This window comes from Coenobita brevimanus, chromosome 110 (assembly GCF_032717465.1).
Source record: "Coenobita brevimanus isolate Jiangsu-jjx chromosome 110, ASM3271746v2, whole genome shotgun sequence".
NCBI classification, from domain to species: domain Eukaryota; kingdom Metazoa; phylum Arthropoda; class Malacostraca; order Decapoda; family Coenobitidae; genus Coenobita; species Coenobita brevimanus.
Window position 1 is genome coordinate 36556624 of NC_137063.1, and position 24078 is coordinate 36580701.

The following is a 24078-nucleotide window of genomic DNA, read 5'->3' on the forward strand; positions in this document are numbered from 1 at the left end:
TCCTGTGAAATAGTTCATGGCTACTGTACATACATTTACTGACATTCCAAGCCTTCAAAATTTGCAACCTCAACCCACTGACATGTCTTCCATTTACTGTATACTGTAGAACAATATATCATATTCTGTAGTACACTCCTCAATCACCTGTTCATACAAATCGATAAGCTTCTTGTCTGGGAGCTTGAGAGTTTGTATGGCCTTAAGCACAGTGTCCCAGTGACCCTGATTGATGTCAGCCATGAAGCTCTCAACTGAGTCCACTGTGTTGAGGGTGATGGATGTCTCCTCCTGCAGCACTCGCAGTGTCCGACCCAGGTTGTTTTCCTTCAAGTATTGCTGGATCAGACGAATCACACTGCATGCAAAATAAAGGAATATAGTGAGTTATACAAAACTGGCCACACTTAGGTTATTCTGTGCAGAGTTCTCAGTGATGAACCACTGAAACCATTTTAGGTCCTTAACTTATGCCTAGGGTAGGTCCAGGTTATGCCCAGATTATGACAATTATGTCCAGGATAGGATCAAAGAATCCCCAGGCTAAGCCCCGAAAATGTCCAAGTTAGGACTAACCAATGCTCAGTTTAGGACCCCAGAATGCCAAGTTAGGACCAATGAATACCCAAATTAGAACAAGTGATGCTCAGGTCAGGAGTGAAGGATGCCCAGATTATGATTAATGGAAGCATGCCTGTCTAGGTATATGCTAGGTTTCGTTAAATTTGGTGGTAAAATTTTATTAAAGACAAAATAATTTCCATTTTTATAGAATGCTTTTCCACAGCATTCTGTTGCAACTAGACTGATTCTGCAGTTCAATTCTAATGCACATTACTAATTTCAATCATAACGTCTTTACTTCATCAATGATCTTAATATTCTGGAGTTGGAAAAGCTGTAAAAGTGGGAAAATGTCATGTCAAAACACTGCATGGTAATATAATCGCCCACTTAGCGATATAAAAGATCTGAAACCTGAAAATTTAAACAAATTTTTGCAAAGCTGGACCTAACCAGTATGAGAAAGCCTCATCCTCTAGTCCTAAACTAAGTATGATCTGGTCCCACCCTAGGCATTCTTCAGTTTTAACCTACCAGTAGGCATTCACTGGTCCTAACCTGAGTACTCTGGTCCTAAGCTGGTCATTTTCTGTCCTAACCAGGATTTTCTCCAATTTTAAGCTAGCTACTCTTTGATCCTAACCTGGGTATTCTTTGGTCCTAAGCTAGGCATTTTCTGGTTCTATCCTCAGTTTCCAATGGTTTTAATCTATCTATCTATCACCAGACGCCTTAATCCTGCAAGGGGTGGCAACAAACAAATCGCCTCCATGTTGCTCTGTCCCCCGCCATTTCACTGCCCTGTCGTAGCACGGGCCGAACAGGGTAGTACTCCCAAGGGGAATGGGAATGCTGGTGATAAGGAGAGCTGAAGCTCCTGTTTCACTAGCTATCTAACCATCCCCCTTTGCTGACCTTTTCAGTGTGACAGTAACATGGAGAGTAGACCAACATACTCTCCCAAACATTTCCTCTAACTATCTATGCACTACACCACATGCACTTTACATTTCAAACAACGTATCCCACTACGTTACAGGGGTTGGCGCCAGCAAGGGCATGCGGCCAGAAAACTGTGCCCCTGCTACCTTGTGGTGGACTTCTGGGGGGGAGGCGTTACGGGGGTTCTGCCGGCATAGATCTTGGGTCCAGGGCGAGATGGGGCTCGGGCCTGTGCTAGAGGGTACAGGGCATTGCGGTTCCCAGGCTGCCGCTTCCGCCCAATAGAGAGCGGCCCGAACCTGGGAGTTGTGCCCCAGGAGGCTGCCCTATCAGTGGGTGTATAATGGCAGGATAGTTCCAGTGCCAAGGCTCACTTGGAGGGTGTCCCTGCAGCTGTCCTGGCAGGGTGCCCCAAGGCCACTACCACAGCCACTGGTAAGCTGGTGGGCTAGGGGTCCCAGATTCATTGCCTGGACCTGGGACTGTGCAGTGAGTGGGGCCTGTGCTATGTCTATCCCCCTTTATTAATACTGAAGATGACAAAACAAAATAAGTATCAAAGCAAGCCTCAGGACAGTAAATCACCCAAGGGGATGAGGGTGGGTTCATGGAATGTGGGAAGTTTGAGGGGAAGAGCGGGGGAAGTCATTGAGGCATTCAGTAGGAGGTGGGTGGATGTGGCGTGTTTGCAGGAAGTCCGGTACAGGGGTGGATCAGCCAGAAAGATTGTTGGGAAGGACTGTTGCTATAAGTTGTTTTGGCAGGGGGGGACAGACGGATATGGAGGTGTTGGTGTGATGGTTGTGGAGAAATGGGTGGAATATGTTATGAATGTTTTGAGAATAAGCGATAGGATATTGGTAGTGAAAATTCTGTTGGGTAAAAAGATACTGTAGCTGCGATTATATCGGCATATGCTCCACAGGCAGGATTATTTATGGAGAGAGTTTTAAAGGGTATGATTAGAGAAAGAGTGAATATTGATGAGATGCAGTTTGAGTTTATGCCAGGTAGGGGGACCACTGATGCTATATTCATTGTTCGACAGCTTCAGGAAAAATATATTGGTACAAGAAGGGATCTTTATTTTGTTTTTGTTGATTGGAAAAGGCTTTTGACAGAGTCCCTAGAGAGGTGGTGAAGTGGGCAATGAGAAAACTTGGCTTGGAGGAGTGGCTGGTTAGGGTGGTTATGGCTATGTATGTGGGTGCTCACACTCAGGTAAGAGTGAATGGAGATTTGAGTGATGAGTTTTCCATGAAAGTTGGTGTGCATCAGGGGTCAGTCTTGCGTCCCATGTTGTTTATCATGGTACTTGAAGCCCTTTCACGTGACTTTAGAAATGGACTCCCGTGGGAGTTGTTGTATGCTGATGATTTGGTGTTGATTGCAGAGATCGAAAGGGAGGCGGAGGAAAGGTTTAGGAAGTGGAGAGATGGTATGGGGCACAAAGGTTTAAGGGTAAATGCAGATAAAACAAAAGTGATGATATTAGGGTTGGTGGCGGTACTGTCAAAGACGAGGGAGAGTGGCCATGTGCAGTTTGCCACAAGACCGTGGGAAGTAATGCGGTGTGTGTGATAAATGGGTGCATAAGAGATGTAGTGGTATCAGAGGTAGACTGCGAGATAATGCTGATTTTACATGTACGGCGTGTCGGGGTGAGCAGATGGAGGTTGCCTGACGTGAAAGGATTGAACTTGCTGGTGAATCTCTTGAGTGTGTGGAAGAGTTTTGTTATTTGGGAGACATGTGTGCTGGAGGTGGGGCTGCAGTTAGCTCAGTGGCTAGGATGAGAAGTGGTTGGAAGAAGTTCAGGGAGCTCTTGCCTCTCCTGACGCTGAGAGGACTCTCCCTACGTGCTAAGGGGTCTTTGTATGCAGCATGTGTTAGGAGTGTAATGCTGTATGGTAGTGAGACCTGGGCAGTGAAGGAGGAAGATATTCGCCAGCTCAGACGTACAGAAATGACAATGATTAGGTGGATGTGCAGTTCGTCCCTGCGTCCAAGGCCTGGAGGGGCTGGGTTTATGATGGAAGAGTTGAGAGGTAGGATGGGACTGGAGTGTATTGGTGTTGTGATAAGGAGAGGTAGATTAAGATGGTTTGGACATATGGAGAGGATGGGGGATGATAATTGGGTGAGGAACGTGAGAAGTGTTAATATTGGGGGCGGGGTTATGAGGGGTAGACCAAGAAAGACATGGGAGGAGGTCATTAAGTGTGACCTCAGGGTTAAGGGACTGAATAGGGAGGCTGCAATGGATCGTGCAGCGTGGAGAGCCGCCAATAGGTGACCAAAGCCGACACATGCAAGCATTTTGGAGCCTTTAAAAATGAAAACGAAAACAAATACATACTCTTCATAGCATTCAACAACTTCCCATCTACTCCAATATTCTTAATACTTTCCACAATCCTTGTCTATCCATCCTGTCATATGCTTTCTCCTAATCCATGAAAGCCGCATACAACTTCTTTCCCTTCTCTAAAAACTTTTCCACTAAAGATCTAAGAATGAATATCTGATCTACACAACCTCTTCCCTTCCTAAAGCCTCCCTGTTCTTCTCCAACTAGACCTAATTCCTCTGTTCTTTCTCTAACCCTGTCAATAAGTATCCTAACATACACTTTTCCTATTATACTAAGAAGACAAATGCCCCGATGATTACCACACACTTCTCTTTCCCCTTTCAAATCAAACTAATTTAATCGTGATTGAGGCGTCTGGCAAAAGATAGATAGATACATTAAATCATTGATTTTTTGCTAGAAAAATCATGATTTTTGTTATTTTTTTTGTCTAAAAGTTAAAAATAAAATCTGAAGGTTTATAAAAGTACACAACGTTTATAAACCAGATAACTTTGTGTTGGCATTCATTTATTCAGATACGCATTAAGTTAGCAGACTTTGGAGAATGGTGACATTAGAAATTGCTACACTGTAAAACAGAAAAAATATTTTTACATTTGTGTAACTATCTATCGATCTATCTATAGCCCGACGCCCTAATCCCGCAAAGGGTGGCCGCAGACAAAACGCCTCCAAGTCACTCTGTCACCCACCATTTGACTTCCCTCCCCCCAACTCACCCCCCCCTCCCTCATATACCTCTCAACTCCATCCCTCCACCTCATCCTCGGTCTACCCCTCCCTCTCCCTCCCTCCACCTCACCTACATACACCCTCTTAGTCAGTCTTTCATTCTCCATTCTCTCCACATGTCCAAACCACCTCAGTGTATTTCTCCTAATCTTTTCAACCACATCCACATCTACCCCACAACGTTCCTTCACTTCTTCATTCGTCAACCTGTCCCTCCACGTCACTCCACATGCTCCTCTCAAGTAACTCATTTCCACTGCTCTCACTCTTGATTTGTTCCCCTCTTGCAAGGTCCACGCCTCACTTCCATACGTCAGGGTAGGGATCACAATACCATCATGCAGTGCCTTCTTAACTTCCATACTCACCTCCCTATTTCTCATCACTGCTTTCAGTGTACCAACAACCTTTCTTCCCTGCTGTACCCTTTCACGTACTTCATCCCCCAAAGTTCCATCCTTACTCATCACACTACCCAAGTACTTGAATGCACTCACATTCTCCATATCCTCACCATCCAACCTCACTGCACACTCTGTGACTTCATTCCTCTCAAACACCATAACTTTTCTTTTGTTTACATTAACTCTCAGCTTCCTCCTCCTACACACTGTCCCAAATTCATTCACCAAACCTTGCAACTCCCATTCATCTTCACTCAACAATACTGTATCATCAGCAAACAGCAACACCGGAAGCTTCCAAATCTCACCCTCATTCATTAGGGCCACCCCCACATCCACTGCCCTACCTTGCACCTCCTTTACAACCCCATCCATATATATATTAAACAGCCATGGAGACATCACACACCCCTGTTTCAGTCCCACATTGAGATCAAAGAACTCACTCAGCTCACCATCCACTCACACCGTAACCCTAGCTCCCTCGTACATACTCTTCACAGCACTCAACAATTTCCCCTCCACCCCATATATTCTTAATACCTTCCACATACCTTGCCTATCTATTCTGTCATAAGCTTTCTCCAAGTCCATGAAGGCAGTATACACTTTCCTTCCCTTCTCTAGATACTTCTCCACTAAACATCTTAGAACAAATATCTGATCTACACACCCTTTTCCCTTCCTAAATCCCCCTTGTTCTTCTCCAACTAGCTCCTCTGTCATATGCCTAACCCTATCTATGAGTATTCTACCATATATTTTACCAGTCACACTAAGAAGGCAAATATCCCTATGGTTACTACATACTTCTCTCTCCCCTTTTCCTTTGTACAGAGGAACAATTATACCTGATTTCCAGTCCTCTGGAACCCTTTCCTCTTCCCAAGCCAATCTACACAACTTCCATATCCACTCCACAACAATCTCACCCCCATACCTAAGCATTTCACCACACACTCCATCAATTCCTGGGGCCTTTCCCAGCTTAATCTTCTTCATCGCTTCCACTACTTCCGACCTACTGATCTCTTCCTCCCTCCTCTCATCTCTTCTTCTCCCAGGCATTCCCCAACCACTTATACTCACACTGCTCTCACTCTCTACATTCAACAAATCCTCAAAGTGCTCCTTCCATCTCCTCAATTTCTCTCTCTTCTCCACCAACAATCTATTATTCCTATCTTTCACTCCCCTACTATTTCCCTTTTCACACTGCCTTACTTTCTTTACCTCCTTCCAAAACAATTTCTTACTCTCCCTCCATTTCACACTCAGATTCCTCCCAAACTCTTCATCCACTTTCTTCTTACTCTCCTTCACCAGTCTCTTAACCTTCCTTCTCCTGCTCACATATACCTCTCTCTTCTCTCTCTCATCTTCTCCCCTACCTCTACTCGCCAACCATTCACCATATGCCTTCTTCTTTTGTTCCACAGCTCGTTTCACCTCATCATTCCACCATGCTGTCCCTTGCACACCCTTGCATCTCCTCCTCACTCCACAAACCGCCTCACACGCTGCGCTTATCTCTTCCGTGAATATCTTACATACGTCTTCCACCCCTTCCATCTGCTCTAGCTCATACCTTCCCAATCTTTCTTCCACTATGCTCTTATACTCTGTCCTTTTCTCACTATCTTGCAATTTCTCCACTCTTCTCACAGGAGCTGCTTCCTCCTGTCTTCCCCTTCGTCTCCTCAACCACTTTCTTTGCAGCTCTACCTTGGCCATCACTAAGTGATGGTCCGAGACTCCATTCCCCCACCCTCTCCACACCCTTGCATCCAACACTTGTCTTCTCATTCGCTCATCCAGACACACGTAGTCTATCTTTGTCTTTCGTTCAACAAGTTCACCATCCATCCTCCTCATTACTCTCCATATATATCGGTGGATCATCTTATGACGAAAGTAGGTGTTGGCTATTGCCAACCCCTTACCAGCACAGATGTCCACCAAAGCACTACCATTCCCATCTACTTCAGCTGGCACACCCCACTGACCAACCACTCCATCCACTCGTACATTCCCAACTTTGCCATTCATGTCTCCAATCAACAGCACTCTCTCGCTCCTCTCAAACTTGTCCATACATGCTTCTACTCTCACCCAAAACTCATCTTTCACTCTTGCCACTCGATCCTCTGTTGGAGCATACACACATACAATCGCCCATGCTTGTATACCTACTTTCATCCTCACCCATACAATCCTTGCACCCACTGTTCCATACTCTCTTATATTCTCCTTCCACTTCTTGCTTATCATCAGACATACTCCCTCTCTTGCCCTCTCATTCTCACTGACTCCCGCACATATACCTACACCGTATTCCCATTCTCTCATCCTTTCACCTTTCCATTTAGTTTCAGTCAATCCACATATATCCACTTTTGCATCCTCAAGCACCTGGACAATCTCTCTCTCTTTCACTTCATCATTCACTCCTCTCACATTCCACGTTCCTACCCTCAGAATGTCCTTTGTCCGTTCCTTAGTCGTCAACGTATGGTCCGTCCGGGTCCGAGGCGCTTTATTTGCTTTTTTAGTTAGTTCTTTTTACGGGGTGGGGCACTAACCCACCACCAACCCTTTTAGTCGCCTCGTACGACAAGCAGGGATACTGGGGGAGTATTCTTGAAACCCCCCTACCCCCAGGGGGGTAGCTAAGTATTGAAATTATTTGTACATCTGAAATAATGAGCGGTAAATTAAAAACGAAAGCCATAAGACTAGGTAGGCTATGCTTGGTCACTTAAGGCCATGTCATAAATCAGCTTAAGATTTTTCTGTGTGATAATATAATCAGCTTTGGAATATGCTGTCTTGATTACCACTGGCAACTCAGCCTTAACCAGCAGTGTACACTGTACAGACAGGACTTGAACAGGTACCGGTATGTATCTGAACTCTGGGGAGTGGCTCTCAGCCTGAACCATCAGTGGATAGACAGGACATGGATTTAACAGTATTCAGTATACTGCTTTTGAAATATTAGCTCCAGTATACAATAAACAGAAAAATCCATCTATCTATCTAACTATTGCCAGACGCCTCAATCCCATACAGGATGGCCACAAACAAATCGCCTCCACATCGCCCTGTCCCCTGCCATTTCACTGCCTTGCTCCCAACTCACACCCCCCTCTCTCATATACTTCTCCATCCAATCCCTCCATCTCATCTTTGGCCTCCCCCTCCCTCTCCCCCCCTTCACCTCACTCACATACACTCTCCTCATCAGTCTCTCACCCTCCATCCTCTCCACATGGCCAAACGACCTCACAAAAATCAAAATAAAAAAAAACAAATAAATTAAATAAAAATTTTAAATTATTTTGTAATAAAAAAAATTCATCAACCCTGCACCGCACAGCTACTACACCTACAGACCACCTACACCACAAAATCAGTCCTTAAAGTCTTGGATCATCTAGACATGAGAGGTACAAAAATTCTTGCCACAGGATAAACCCACACCATCTACTACACTACATGGCAGCACATCCACACACACCAATGAACATCAAACCAACACCCAGCACACGATATCATACACAAATACTGTCATCTCTCCCTCCTCGCCCACGTCATACCAACTTCCAGAAGTATATTTATGCTCAAATCACTCGCCGCTCCATTCTGTCACTTAAAGACAACACACAGCTGCATGCACAGCTTCCTGATATCCACCCTTCTGAATCCTACCTCCCTCGTGAGGACAGGCTGAGATGAGGGCATCCTCCAGCCCGCTGATGCTTATCCAGGATGCATCACAGCACCCCATACTATTAAGCACATTATGGAAGACTGCATTGCGCCAATACAACATACACTACTTAAGAGCTCTGTGGAAAAGCCCAGTCTCGGCCGTGGCCTTTCTTTGGGATTCAGGCTGTCCGGTCACACTGCATTAGGAACAGCTACTGTACTACTACTACACCCAGTTATTTTTGCATTTAAAAGAAGCCTAATTCATTTTATGACCACAGAACATGCTTACTGGGTCATCCTCGATACTTACTCGGCGGATTCAATTTCTATCGACATTATGGTGAAGACAGCCAAATTTCATAAACGAACAACTATTGTTTACAGTAAACGTACTCCACTAATGCCACCACGCGGAGGATGAAACAACTTCATTTCATAGAAAATTTTAAAAGTTGGTATAACTGAGATTTATCTATCTATCTATAGCCAGACGCCATAATCCCGTAAGGTTTGTAAGTTGTTTTACGGGGAGGTGCACCAACCCTCCACAAACCCACTTTTGTCACGTGAGGCAACACGTATGGGTTGGTTATATCAAAGTCAAGAGTTACCACCCTGTGTTGGAACTTGGAAATGGTTTTCTGGCTTGAAAGAAACCATTAGGCGTGTTAGTGTAAAACCACTTGAAAAGGAAAGAAGAGTAAAAAAAAGTGACAGAAAAGATGGGAGAAAGTGGAAGAGAGAGGGGCAAACAGGAAGAGAATGATAAAGGTGAAGGAAGTACAAACGAATGCCTTCTTTGCTGTTCAAGTCTTAGTCACTCTTGTAGGGGCTCCCTAGCATGCAGTTATCCTCTCTTCTTATGTTCTAATGAATGGATGATGGTCGCCACCACCTATCGCTCAGCAAGTACGTGTAACTACATAAATACGTACATACATAGGCATTTACGGACGTAATCACGTACACACGATCAAAAAAGTACAGGTGCACATACGTGTTATGCTAGGTGTTTTTAGGTCGACTTCTCGTCCTGAGAACATTAGCTACTGAGCGGGGTTCTCATTCGAGACCGGAACTAGAACACACTACAAGAAGAACGAGGTATAAAAACTCAGCAGACCACCTTATACATATATTGCCTCAATTCATATTCGTAACAATACAGTCAGGCTTGGGATGTGATGCGATGCGATGATTGGTAGAGGGATAGCCTTTGGAACGGCCCCTCTTGTGGTGTCTCTTGGTTTTCGAATTTATTCGTTGCTGAGCTTGATTTCTCTCTCTCTCTCTCTTTCCAGCACTTGTGTGTGAATTGTTATATTCTTTCAAAATCTTCCACTTCATATAATAGCTGTCCTAAAATATCCTCTTTACTTTCTATGTATGGCTGTTGTAGTTGTGGTAGTTTTTCTCTTTCTTCCCTGTATTCCTGACAATCTAATATAAAGTGTTCTATATCCTCATTCTCGTGTCCACACATTATGCACTTTGTTTCTTCTTGCGAGTGCCTTTTTCTGTCATTTAATTTCAATGTATTGGTGCGGCACTTGAAGAAAGTGATAGAGGCTGGTGTGTTATATACGAAGCTTTGGTTTTATACGATAGGCACCTCCGGGACAATTCGTCGTCAGGACGATTCGCCTCAAAAACAATCTTCGCCTTCGGCCCCGTGTGGCTGCGTCTGCAGCCGTTGCTGCAGTACTCTAAACATGTCGACGCGATGGTAAGGCAGTATCGAATGGTAGATATTATTTCACTCTTGATTGGGATATTTATCTACAGATCTTTCCACCCGCTGTGCAGTTTGTCAGGTTCCAGTATTATTTGAGAGTAAGGACGGTTTCTCGTTTCTGTAACTACAATAGGCTACAGTGCTGCTGCTTTCCCAGTTTGTGCATACAGATTTATAGTCGTGTTAGTGGAAGAGGTTCGTTATTGAGCCTGTGACTCCAGCTCTATATCCTAGCAATTCTTTTTGGCTGTGGGTAAGTGAGGTGAACGTTATTTGTACTTTATAGTTACATTTTTGTTCTTGACTTTCCGAAAATTTATCAAGCCTTTGCTTAAATTCTTCCACAGTTCTTGATATCGCCACACTCGCTGATAGCCTAAATCATTCCACCTGTTTACAGCTCTGCATGGGAATGAGCGTCTTCTTACATTGTCGTGTTCTTGTCTTAACCCATATATTTTCAGTGAATGGCCTCTTGTTTGGTTATCTTCCTGCAGCTGAAACACCTCCTTACAACAGTCTGCATTATATCTTCCACGTAAAATTTTGTATGTTTCAATTAAATCCCCACGTGATTTGTAAGTTAACTGTGGTAGATTTAGTATCCTTAATCTTTCCCCATATAGCATCTCTTTCTTCCCTGCTAACAGTTTGGTAGCCCTGCATTGAAGCCTTTCCACTGCTTCTACTGTATATCTTTCATCAGATGTGGATGCCAGATCTGGTTAGCGTTTTCAAGATGAGTTCTCGCCAGTGCTGCATACACATACAGTATTTGAATATTTCATTATCCAGACTTAGGAAGGTCCTCCTCATTATGTCTGCTGTCCTATTTGGTTAATTTTTTCTGCTAAATGGTTAGAGAATATCAGCTTATCATCAGTCTAATAAACTATAGCAGTAGCCGTGTGTCTGTGTGTGTGTGCATGTACAGTAATCCCTGTACTTTCCGGACGCCCACTTTCCGGACACCCCACTTACTGGACATTGTGGGCCTGGACCTTCGGAACCCAAAAATGGCCAAAAAAAAGAAAAAATCTCAAAAAAATCTGAAGTTTTTTCCCACCTGTAATTTGCAATTGCCGCCCAGTGCCGAACAGCTGTTACACCACAGACCCTTCACCCCTTCCTTCCTTCCTCCCCTGTCAGGGTTGCCATTTGGTATTTTTCATTACCAAATGTGGGCCAATTTGGTAATGAAAAAATTCATTTGGTAATTAATCAGAATAATGCATTACCAAACTGATTTTTCACATGTATGAGGATACACAGGATGGAGATGGTGGATCGTTTGCTCTCTCTGATTAATCTGCTACCCTACATAGCGTGAAAATAATCAACATGCTGTTAATTATAAGAAGAGTGATTACATGTATTTTCACTTGTTCATTCATTCATTCATTGCCAGACGCCATGTATCCCAGGCGGGGTGGCCAAGGGCTTAGAGTTAATTGTTTTACAGGTACAGTATATATAATTAGTGAAGAACAAATGCTAGCTAACAAATTTGGTAATGAAAAGTTAAATTTGGTAATGAAAATTGAGGAGTTTGGTAATGTGGCTGTTGCGATCTGGCAACTCAGTTTCCCCGTCACCAACACTCCAACAGGTATTGCCTACCTTTGATCGTGAGTAGATGCTTATTGCAATGGAAGCCACACGTGCTCATTTTTTTGTGAATAAACTGTAATACCTCATCACTAGACCACACGGGAAATTACAGTGTTGTGCAGTGTTAAGAAATTAGAATTTAAGAGTGCAAAGTATTAACTGTGGAGTGCAAATTGGCATTTGAAACTGATGTGGTGCAGTTAAGAACAATGTGCAGTATTAAACAATTATAACTCACAGTGCAAAGAATTTAGTGCAGCACAACACTTGGCGGAGGGTTAGTGCCCCTCTCCGGAAAACAACTAACTAAAAAGACAAACAATAAGCCTCGGACAAGGACTAACCAAAAGATGACGACCCAGGACCGGATAAAGGACATGGTTATCGGAACTTGGAATGTAAGGGGAGCGAATAATGAGGTGAAAGAGAGAGAGATTGTCCAGGTGCTTGAGGATGCGGAAGTTCACGTCTGCAGAATAACTGAAACGAAATGGAGAGGTGAGAATGGGAGTATGGATGGGGTATATGTGCAGGAGTAGGTGAGAATGAGAGGGCAAAAGAAGGAGTATGTATAGTTGTGAGTAAAAGATGGAAGAGAAGCATAAGAGAGTATGGATCAGTTGGGTCAAGGACTGTGTGGGTAAGATTAAAAGTTGGAATACAAATGTGGGCGATTGTGTGTGTGTATGCGCCAACGCAAGATCATGCAAGCAGAGTCAGAGGAGTTCAGGACAAATGTGGGAGTGTGCATGGAAAAGTTTGAAAGGAATGAGAGAGTGTTTTTGATCGGTGATGTGAATGGTAAAGTAGGGAATGTGAAGGTGGATGGAAAAGTTGGTGAGTGGGGTGTGCCTGCTGAGATAGATGAGAATGGCAGTGCGTTAGTGGACATTTGTGCTGGGAGGGGGTTGGTGATAGCCAATACCCTCTTGAGGCACAAGATGATCCACAGGTATACATGGCGAGTGATGAGAAGGGTGGGTGGTGAACTGAATGAAAGGAAGGCAATGATTGATTATGTGTGTATGGATGAAAGGATGCAAAAATGTGTAATGGATGCAAGAGCTTATAGAGGTTGGGGGAGTGGACTTTCTGACCACTACTTGGTGGTGGCCAGAATCAAGGTCCAACTAGGATGGAGAAATAGAAGAAGGGAAGGACGGGAAGAAGGAGTATTTGTAAGGAGAGTGGAAAGGTTACAAGAGGATGAGAAAAAGGCAGAGTATAAGAGAGAAGTGGAGGAACGATTGGGCAAATATGAATTGGAGCAGTTGGGGGACGTGGAAGGTGTGTGCAGGATATTTACAGAAGAAATATGTGCAGCATGTGATGTGGTGTGTGGGACGAAGAGAAGACGGAGGGGTGTGCAAGGAACAGCGTGGTGGACTGAAGAGGTGAGACAGGCTGTGGCACAAAAGAAGAAAGCATACAATGAATTGATGAGGAATAGGGGCGTGGAAGAAGTTGAGAGGCGGAAGAGAGAGAGATATGTACAAAGAAAGAGAGAGGTGAAAAGATTAGTAAGAAGAGAGGGGATTAGAAATTTGGAAGGAACTTGAGTGTAAAGTGGAGGGACTGTAAGAAAATGTTCTGGAAAGAGGTGAAAAGAGTAAGACTGGGTGGAAGTGAAGTTAGCAGGGGAAAAATGTTCTGGAAAGAGGTGAAAAGAGTAAGACCGGGTGGAAGTGAAGTTAGCAGGGGAGTGAAAGATAAAAATGGTAGATTACTAGTGGAGAAGGAAGAAAAAGTGAGCAGATGGACAGAACACTTTAAGGAATTGTTGAACATAGAGGATGGAAGTAAAGTGAGTATAAGTGGCTGGAGAATGGGTGGGAGGAGGAGGGAGGTGAGAAGACAGGAAGAAATCAGTAGGATAGAAGTTGTGGAAACAATGAAGAAAGTTAAATTGGGAAAAGCCCCAGGAATTGATGGAGTGTGTGGTGAAATGCTGAAGTATGGGGGAGAGATAGTAGTAGAATGGATGTGGAAAATGTGTAGATTGGCCTGGGAGGAAGGTAGAGTCCTGGAGGATTGGAAGTCAGGTATAATTATTCCCTTGTACAAAGGAAAAAGGGAAAAAGAAGTGTGGTAATCATAGGGGCATCTGTCTTCTTAGTATAATAGGAAAAGTGTACAGTAGGATACTTATTGACAGAGTTAGAGAAAGAACAGAGGAATTAGTTGGAGAAGAACAGGGAGGCTTTAGGAAGGGAAGAGGTTGTGTAGATCAGATATTCATTCTTAGATCTTTAGTGGAAAAGTTTCTAGAGAAGGGAAAGAAGTTGTATGCGGCTTTCATGGATTTGGAGAAAGCATATGACAGGGTGGATAGACAAGGATTGTGGAAAGTATTAAAAATATATGGTATGACAGGGTGGATAGACAAGGATTGTGGAAAGTATTAAAAATATATGGAGTAGATGGGAAGTTGTTGAATGCTGTGAAGAGTATGTATGACGGTGCTAAGGCTGCAGTGTGCGTGGATGGTGAACTGAGTGAATTTTTCTCTTTGAAGGTTGGGTTGTAACAGGGATGTGTCATGTCTCCATGGTTGTTCAATCTGTACATGGATGGGGTAATAAAAGAGGTACAAGGTAGGGTAGTGGATGGTGGAGTGGCCCTGGTGAGAGAGGGTAGTGTTTGGAAACTCCCTGTACTGTTGTTTGCAGATGATACTGTGTTGTTGAGTGAAGACGAAGGAGAGCTGCAAGGCTTGGTGGATGAGTTTGGGAGAGTGTGTAAGAAGCGGAATCTAAAGGTGAATGTAGGGAAGAGTAAAGTGATGGTCTTTGAGAGAGGTGAAGTCAGTGAATGTACAGCGAGGTTGAATGGTGAGGAGTTGGAAAATGTGAGTATGTTTAAGTACTTGGGTAGAGTGATAAGTGAGGATGGAGGTTTGGAGGGTGACGTGCTTGAAAGGGTACAGCAGGGAAGAAAGGTTGCTGGTTCCTTGAAAGCAGTGATAAGAAGCAGGGAAGTGAAAAAGTTACTACATGACAGTATTGTGATACCAACTCTAACGTATGGAAGTGAAGCTTGGACGTTGCTGGAAGGACAAGTCAAGAGCGAGAGCAGTGGGAATGAGTTATTTAAGAGGAGCCTGTGGAGTCACATGGAGAGACAGGCTGACAAATGAGAATATAAAGGAGTGTTGTGGTGTGGATGTGGATGTGATAGGAAGCGTTAGGAGGAATACGCTGAGGTGGTTTGGCCATGTGGAGAGGATGGAGGGTGAAAGACTGACGAAAGGGAGTGTATGTGAGTGAGGTGGAGGGGGGAAGAGGGAGGGGGAGGCCGAGGATGAAATGGAGGGATGGGGTGGAGAGGTATATGAGAGAGGGGGGTGAGAGTTGGGAGCAGGGCAGTGAAATGGCGGGGGACAGGGCGACGTGGAGGCGATTTGTTTGTGGCCACCCCGAATGGGATTGAGGCGTCTGGCAATATATAGATAGATAGACAACACTGGATTACTGTATGTGCTTCAAGAGCATTTTCACCACTGCCAAAACCTTAGAAAAGGCAGCCACAAATGTGTTGTAAGTACCCTGGCTGAGGTACAGTCACTTCTAATTCCTCATTCTTTGGTTCCTTTTTATTTATTTCATGCTTTATGTCCTGTGGAGTCACATGGAGAGACAGGCTGACAAATGAGGATATAAAGGAGCGTTGTGGTGTGGATGTGGATGTGATAGGAAGCATTAGGAGGAATACACTGAGGTGGTTTGGCCATATGGAGAGGATGGAGGGTGAAAGACTGACGAAGAGAGTGTATGTGAATGAGGTGGAGGGGGGGAAGAGGGAGGGGGAGGCCGAGGATGAGATGGAGGGATGGGGTGGAGAGGTAAATGAGAGAGAAGGGTGTGAGTTTGGAGCGGAGCAGTGAAATGGCGGGGGACAGGGCGACGTGGAGGCGATTTGTTTGTGGCCACCCCGAACGGGATTGAGGCGTCTGGCAATAGATAGATAGATAGATAGATGTCCATTATTGGTGTGAATAGAATCTTAAATAGGTTTAAATAGGTGCTATGCATGTCCAGTAGGGAGTTATTTAGATGGCTTTCAAAGTTAGGCTGGAGTTAGGGTCCTTAAGTACTAGTCCAGGAGCCAGGGGCCCACTTTCCGGACATGCCTTTGGCTCTATTACATCGGATAGTCGAGAGATTACTGTACTATATTTTGGGTAGCCGAAACTACACATTCAAATCACACCAAAATTGGCACAGAAATCGCAAAGAATTCACTGATGTGAGAAAACTTGGTCCCATCACGATTGAAAAACTTTTACTACATTTAATGAGCGATCACATTTTGACCAAAAAAATGCCGTTCCTGGCGGCCGGCATAGGATCTCCGCAGAATTTTTTGCCCATAGGTACAACTAAAGTATTTCAGACTTGCGTTCGGACAACCTGGGTTCCATTCCCGAAGCTGCAAATAACACGATCAGTTTGTTAGCTGCAAAAAATCCAAGTGACAACGTTACACTAAAACAGCACATAAACGCGGGAGCCCTCCAGAGGAGCAAGTGTGAGGGGCCTGAAGGACCCACGAGCACTTGTAACAACTAAGTCCATTTCTGAAGAATATTTATCCAGGTACGTAGTCATTTTGTAGGTGTGTTCCTCGATACTGCTCCTTCCAGTTCTCATGGATTTGCACTTCTGTGGATGGAAATTTAGTAGGCATTTTTCTGTCCATTCATACCTATCATTTAGAACTTCCTGTAACTTTTGGCAGTCTTCCTCAATTTAATTTTCCTGTATATCTTTAAATCATCAGTATACAGATACATTTCACTGTCATGATGGATGTAGTGTGGGAGATCATTTATAAATACTTGTAATACAAACAGAAGGTAACCAAGGACTGAACCCTGGGGAACTTCATTGATCACTTCCTTCCAATCTGACGCTTCCCCATTAACCATCACGCTTTGCTTCCTGTTTGTTAGGAACTCCTTAATCCATTTATAGCATTTCCTGTCAGTTGAGTAACTGGCAGTCCTCTTTAGGAGTCTCTTATGGTGCACTCTGTCAAAGCCTTCACACAATCCAAGCAGATTACATTTATACCATACTTTTCATCTATTGTTGCTGTTCAGGCATCTGTAACGTTAATCAACTGTAAGACCATAGGTCTTCCTGTGATGAATCCAGATTGATTTTTACTGAAGAGACTGTATTTCTTCATATAAGATACAGTTTCTTCCCACAAAATTGCCTCTATAATTTTACAGACAACGCTTCTCAAGATTGGAGGGTGAAGTGCTTGAAAGGGTACGGCAGTGAAGAAAGGTTGCTAGTTCCTTGAAAGCAGTGATAAGAAACAGGGAAGTGAGCATGGAAGTGAAAAAGTTACTACGACAGTATTGTGATACCAACTCTAACGTATGGAAGTGAAGCTTGGACGTTGTTGGAAGGGCACAAGTCAAGAGTGAGGGCAGTGGAAATGAGTTATTTAAGAGGAGCCTGTGGAGTCACATGGAGAGACAGGCTGACAAATGAGGATATAAAGGAATGTTGTGGTGTGGCTGTGGATGTGATAGGAAGAGTTAGGAGGAATATACTGAGGTGGTTTGGCCATGTGGAGAGGATGGAGGGTGAATGACTGACGAAGAGAGTGTATGTGAGTGAGGTGGAGGGGGGGAGAGGGAGGGGGAGGCCGAGAATGAGATGGAGGGATGGGGTGGAGAGGTATATGAGAGAGGGGGGTGTGAGTTGGGAGCAGGGCAGTGAAATGGCGGGGGACAGGGCGACATGGAGGCGATTTGTTTGTGGCCACCCAAAACGGGATTAAGGCGTCTGGCAATAGATAGATAGATAGACTTCTCAAGATGACATGCCTATAATTCCCCAGGTCACTTTCATCTTCCTTTTTGTATATAGCCATAATATTGGCAACCATCCAATCTGATGGTAGTTTTTGACTCTCAAATGAATATCTATTGCCAGACTCATCAATCCCATAAGAGGTGACACACAGGCAAATCACCTTCACGTCACCCTTTCCAATGCCATACCACTGCCCTGCTTCCAGCTCACACCCACCTCTCTCATATACCATACCTTTCCACTCCATCCCTCCATCTCATCCATGGCCTCTCCCTCCTCCTCACTCGCACACTCTCCTTGTTAGTCTCTCACTCTCCATCCTCTCCACATGGCCAAACCACCTCAGTATATTTCTCCTAATGCTTTCTATAACATCCACACCACAACATTCCTTCACTTCCTCAATTGTCAGCCTATCTGTTCACGTAACTCCATATGCTTCTGTCAGATAACTCATTTCCACTGCTCTCATGCTTGACTTGCGTCCTTCCAACAAGGTCCAAAGTTGTGTCCTTCCAACAAGGTCCAAGCTTCACTTCCAAATGTTAGGGTTGGTATCACAAGACTGTTATGTATGCAGTGACTTTTTCTTACTTCCATGCCCATTTCCCTGTTCCTTACCACTGCTTTCAGAGAACCCGCAGCCTTTCTTCCCCATTGTACCCTTTCAAGTGCCTCACCCTCTAAACTTCCATCCTTACTCATCACACTACCAAAGTACGGTACTTAAATGCACTCACATTTTTCATTTCCTCCTCATCCAGCCTCACTGTACATTCAGTGACTTCATTTCTCAAAGATCATAACTTTACTCTTCCCAACATTCACCTTTTGATTCCGTCTCATACACACTCTCCCAAACTCATTCACCAAGCCTTGCAGTTTCCATCATCTTCACTTAACAATACAGTACCAACTACAAACAACAGTACAGGGAGTTTTCAAACACTGCCTTCTCTCATTAGAGTCACTCCAACATCCACTGCCCTACCCTGTAGCTGCCTCTTTTGTAACCCTACAAGTATACAGATTGAATAGCCATGGGGACATGGCAGATCCCTGTTTCAGTCCAACATTCAAATGAATATTCAAACAGTACAGTATTTACAGTTAATTGAGTATATATATCGTAGTCTCTTCTGTTATCCATGGGTGTATCTCATCTGGTTCAGGTGATTTGCATTTTTTTTTTCTTTATTTTGTCTTTAGTTAACTTTGGGGATATCACACCTGGCACATTCTTTTTAGTGCTTTATGGTACTGCGCCATCAGGTTCTCTAATAAAAACCTCAGAGAACTGATTGCCTAAAACTTCTGCCATCTCAGTATCACTTGCTGTTTTAGTTATCTTCTCCTTGTCTTTGTACAGTTCTGGGAATCTTGACTTTATGCATGTTCTAAATTGAACATATTTCCAAACCAGTTTAGGGTTTGAATTTACATTTTCAGCAATGAATTATTCATTCATTATTATCGCTTTTCTTGTTTGTCTTCTGACTCGATTGTTCACTCTTCTGTACTCATTTTCCACTTCCAACAAATTTCTGCCAGTTAGTTCTCCTCATTTTGTGTTCATGTTCTTAAGTTTAACAGATAGTCTTTGCTTCTTCTTGATCTTTGTCCAGAGTCTTTTATTCATTCACAGGGCATTATTTGCCCCCCCTCCCCCTTTTCTTTTCTTTTCTTTCACAAAAGGCCTTCTTTTGTACCGATTTATCTACTGCTGTCTGCACCCAGTCTTGAAATGCATTCCACTTGGTTTCCATACCTTGTGACAGCATTTCAGTCCAGTCAGTGTTCAGATCCTTCCTCATTTGAATGTACTGTAGTCAGCCATATCATATATGTATATGTTTCTTTCCTTTTTCTTCATGCACCTCAAAGTCACATTGAAAGTACAGTATATACAGTATATGAATGGTTGCTCTTTCTCAATGGTGGTTCTAGCCAATATTTTTCAATAAGTGTGTTATCATTACTAAACACCAAATCAAGGGTATTGCCAGCGCCGGTTCCTTTGAATCGTGTACCGTACTGTCAGTAATGTGTAAGGAATCCATCCTTCACCTTTTCAATGAACACTTGTAAATCATTTAATCCTGCATATGCGTTAGAGTTAGTTTGTCCAGTTAATTTTGGGAAGATTGAAATCTCCATTTATAACCTTATATTTTAAGTCCTTGTCACTTATGTCTTACATCAGCAACATAGGTCCCCTAGTACAGCGAGTGCTCACATAACACACAGTCTTATTGTGTGAAACTCGCGTAACACGGGAGGCAAAATATAATGTCCAAATATAGTCACAATGCGAAAATGATAGACATTACACAGGCACAGGAAGCTGCCCATTTTTTTCGAAGATCATAGTACAGTAAACCCTCATTATACGATGGGGTTCCGTTCCTGAAAACCCCATCGTAAAGCAATCCATCGTATAGCAATCCCATTATAACATGGAGTCAATGGGGATACGTTCCCAGACGTGCCTAAACTCTCACATACATGAAATATCCTTATGTTTAAACATTTAAAGTAACATATTAATAGTGAATAAAGAGAAAAAAGCATGAAAACTACAGTATACAGTAGATCTTACCTTTACTGAAGCAAGCAACGGTTGTTTATGTGGTTCCTTGACAATTCGCCATGAAGTCGACAATTCGTCGTCATAATATGGACGTTCCCCGTCAGGACGATTCCCCATCATTCTATAAACATACTTATTACTGATTAACTGATACTTTAATAACTAATTCTCAGGGGGATCTATCAAAGTCTATTTTCATTCAATAGCACTGGCTTTGGATATCATTTGTAAGTTGCACTTTTAGACAATATTTAACTTGTTTCTACCTTGCTGTAGTTGACTTTGAATTATGTTCTAGCATCACCTACAGCTGTTTTCATTAATTTCCATTGGTACCACAACATCCTGGGTATATTTTAAAACAACTTTGAAGAGGTACAAGTACAGTACTAAAAAACTAGTGTACTTCCTAAATAAACTGATATGAAAATAAACAACGGGGAATCATCCTGATGACGAAAAGTCCCGATGGCGAATTGTCTTGTTATTGTTGTGATGGTGAATTGACTTGATGGCGAAATATCGTTTCGTTTCGTTTTTAAAGGCTCCAACATGCTTGCATGTGTCGGCCTTGGTCACCTAATGGCGGCTCTCCACGCTGCACGATCCATTGCAGCCTCCCTGTTCAGTCCCTTTACCCTAAGGTCACACTTAATGACCTCGTCCCATGTCTTTCTCGGTCTATCCCTCATAACCCCACCCCCAATATTAACACTTCTCACCTTCCTCACCCAATTATCATCCCCCATCCTCTCCACATGTCCAAACCACCTCAATCTACCTCTCCTCATCACAACACCAATACACTCCAGTCCCATCCTACCTCTCAATTCTTCCATTGTAAACCCAGCCCCTCCAGGCCTTGGACGCAGGGACGCACTGCACATCCACCTCATCATTGTCATTTCTGTACGTCTGGGCCGGCGAATGTCTTCCTCCTTCACTGCCCAGGTCTCACTGCCATACAGCATTACACTCCTAACACATGCTGCATACAAAGACCCCTTAGCACGTAGGGAGAGCCCTCTCAATGTCAGGAGAGGCAAGAGCTCCCTGAACTTCTTCCAACCACTTCTCATCCTAGCCACAGAGCTAGCTCCAGCCCCACCTCCAGCACACAACATGTCTCCCAAATAACAAAACTCTTCCACACACTCAAGAGATTCACCAGCAAGTTCAATCCTTTCACGTCTGACGATCTCCACCTGCTCACCCCGGCACGCTGTACACATAAAATCAGCATTATCTCGCAGTCTACCTCTGATACCACTACATCTCTTATGCACCCATTTATCACACACACCGCACAAGATGGAATTACTTCCCACGCGCTTGTGGCAAACTGCACATGGCCACTCTTCCTCGTCTTTGACAGTACCGCCACCAACCCTAGATATCATCACTTTTGTTTTTATCTGCATTTACCCTTAAACCCTTTTGCCCCATACCATCTCTCCACTTCCTAAACCTTTCCTCTGCCTCCCTTTCATTCTCTGCAATCAACACCAAATCATCAGCATACAACAACTCCCACGGGAGTCCGTTTCTAAAGTCACGTGAAAGGGCTGCAAGTACCTTGATAAACAACATGGGACTCAAGACTGACCCCTGATGCACACCAACATTCATGGAAAACTCATCAATCAAATCTCCATTCACTCTCACCTGGATGTGAGCACCCACATACATGGCCATAACCACCCTAACCAGCCAGTCCTCCAAGCCAAGTGTTCTCATTGCCCACTTCACCACCTCTCGAGGGACTCTGTCAAAAGCCTTTTCGAAATCAACAAAAACAAAATAAAGATCCCTTCTCCTACCAATATATTTTTCCTGAAGCTGTCGAACAATGAATATGGCATCAGTGGTCCCCCTACCTGGCATAAACCCAAACTGCATCTCATCAATATTCACTCTTTCTCTAATCATACCTTCTAAAACTCTCTCCATTACCTTCATTATCTGATCTAAAAGCTTTATACCTCTATAATTTCCTCTTTCCAGGGCATCACCCTTCCCTTTATATACATTTACAATTACACTCTTCAGCCAATCATCTGGGACAACACACTCATAAATAATCCTATTTATCAGGTCAGTGACTAAACTCACCCCTATATCGCCTGAGGCCTTCAACATTTCGTCAGTCAACCCAGACACACCTGCTGCCTTCCCCACCCTCATCCTACCTATTGCCTCACTCACAGTAGCAGTATCAATCAAAGACCAAGGGCCAGACACTGGATCTGCTGGCTCCAAACCTTCCCTGTCCTAGTCAAACTCCTCATTCAACAACCGGTTATAATGCTCTCTCCATGCATATCCCGAAACATTTATATAAACGTAACATGAAGATTATTTGTATAATTCCAAAGTATGTCGATTGTTCACTTAAGGTAATTAGGCATTTATATAAATGCCAATGTCTCGTATGTAGCCTTATGCTAAGATGAAGGATCAATCATAAATCAGCTGATTCACGTTTCAATATATTATTATTTTTCATTTAATGTCCATGATTTGATGCCATATTTTACATTTACTATATAAACAATAAACCACCATCACTTTTATCCATCCATCGCCAGACGCCATGTATCCCAAACGGGGTGGTCAAGGGCTTAGAGTTAATTGTTTTACAGGGAGGGGCACTAATCCTCCACCAACCCCACTTGACACTTTTATAACTTACATAATTAAAAAACTAGTGTACTTGCTAAATAAACTGATACGTAAATAAATGGTGGGGAATCGTCTTGACGGCGAATTGTCCCGACTCGGCCTCACAGTCACAGGGACTCACAGCCCTCACTCATCAATGTCAGAACTGCCTGGCTGGGTAGGGCTGGCTAGCTGGGCAGGGCTGGCTGGCTGGGCAGGGCTGGCTAATGAGGCTGGACTGGTGGACAAGTGTATGTGGTCTAATGCCGACAGTGTGAGGACGTTTTTGTTGCGTTTGCACATTCGCTGTTCACTGAGCCGCAGATAATCCATCGTTGTTGCAAATCGTTCCCATTGTATAGTGGGCATAGGGTACTAAAATTTTGACATTGTATAAGCGAAATATCGTACAATGAGGGTTTACTGCACCTGGCGATGATAGACAACATGGCCAGAGGCCCCAAGTTATGGTTCAAACAGTCATAATGCGGCAAACTAGGGTCATAATGCGGTGGGTAAGGACACAACACGGCCAGTGATAGTCATAGCACGGGTTGCATCAGCCTGTGACGTATTGCTGTCATGTGTCTGCGCGGGGCGTCGTCATGGTCCACTGAGCATTCCTGCCCCAGTTGAGCCTGCCCTCTCCCCTTGTTCTGGCTGCACACGTGCTCTGTGTGATTTTTGCTCATTCTTTTGGCCATGGAACCCCACTCCACCTCCCCTCAGCAAGCCCACATCCTCTTTCATTCAAGGTGAGGAATCCTCCAGTGTTTGTGTGTAATGAAGTCTTTATTAGATAGGTAAATGTCCTTAAAAAAAAAAAAAAAAAAAAAAAATGAAAATTGCCCCAACAGATGAACTTAGGGCTGGCTTAGGTATCATGAAACCCTCTAACATGTGAACATATGACC

The 24078-nt window shown here is 43.7% G+C and overlaps 2 protein-coding genes across 3 annotated transcripts in view; one reads left to right on the plus strand and one right to left on the minus strand.

Moving 5' to 3' along the window:
• Smu1 (Smu1 spliceosomal factor) overlaps positions 1-9180 on the minus strand; it is an 83969-nt gene extending 74789 nt beyond the window's left edge. The window contains exons 1-2 of one of the 2 annotated variants that reach the window (XM_080286008.1): positions 9047-9180; positions 148-358 (exon numbers count right to left, since the gene is read on the minus strand). In XM_080286008.1, the coding sequence (XP_080142134.1) occupies positions 148-358; positions 9047-9072 (237 nt within the window). In that variant the 5' untranslated portion in view covers positions 9073-9180. Of the gene's footprint in view, positions 1-147; positions 359-8730; positions 8852-9046 lie in introns of those variants that run through there. The other variant, XM_080286009.1, reaches the window with a different exon arrangement.
• Positions 9181-10359: 1179 nt separating this feature from the next.
• mRpL23 (mitochondrial ribosomal protein L23) overlaps positions 10360-24078 on the plus strand; it is a 112503-nt gene continuing 98784 nt past the window's right edge. The window contains exon 1 of the mRNA XM_080286014.1: positions 10360-10462. Coding sequence (XP_080142140.1) covers positions 10449-10462 — 14 coding nt within the window. The 5' untranslated portion in view covers positions 10360-10448. The remainder of the gene's footprint in view (positions 10463-24078) is intronic.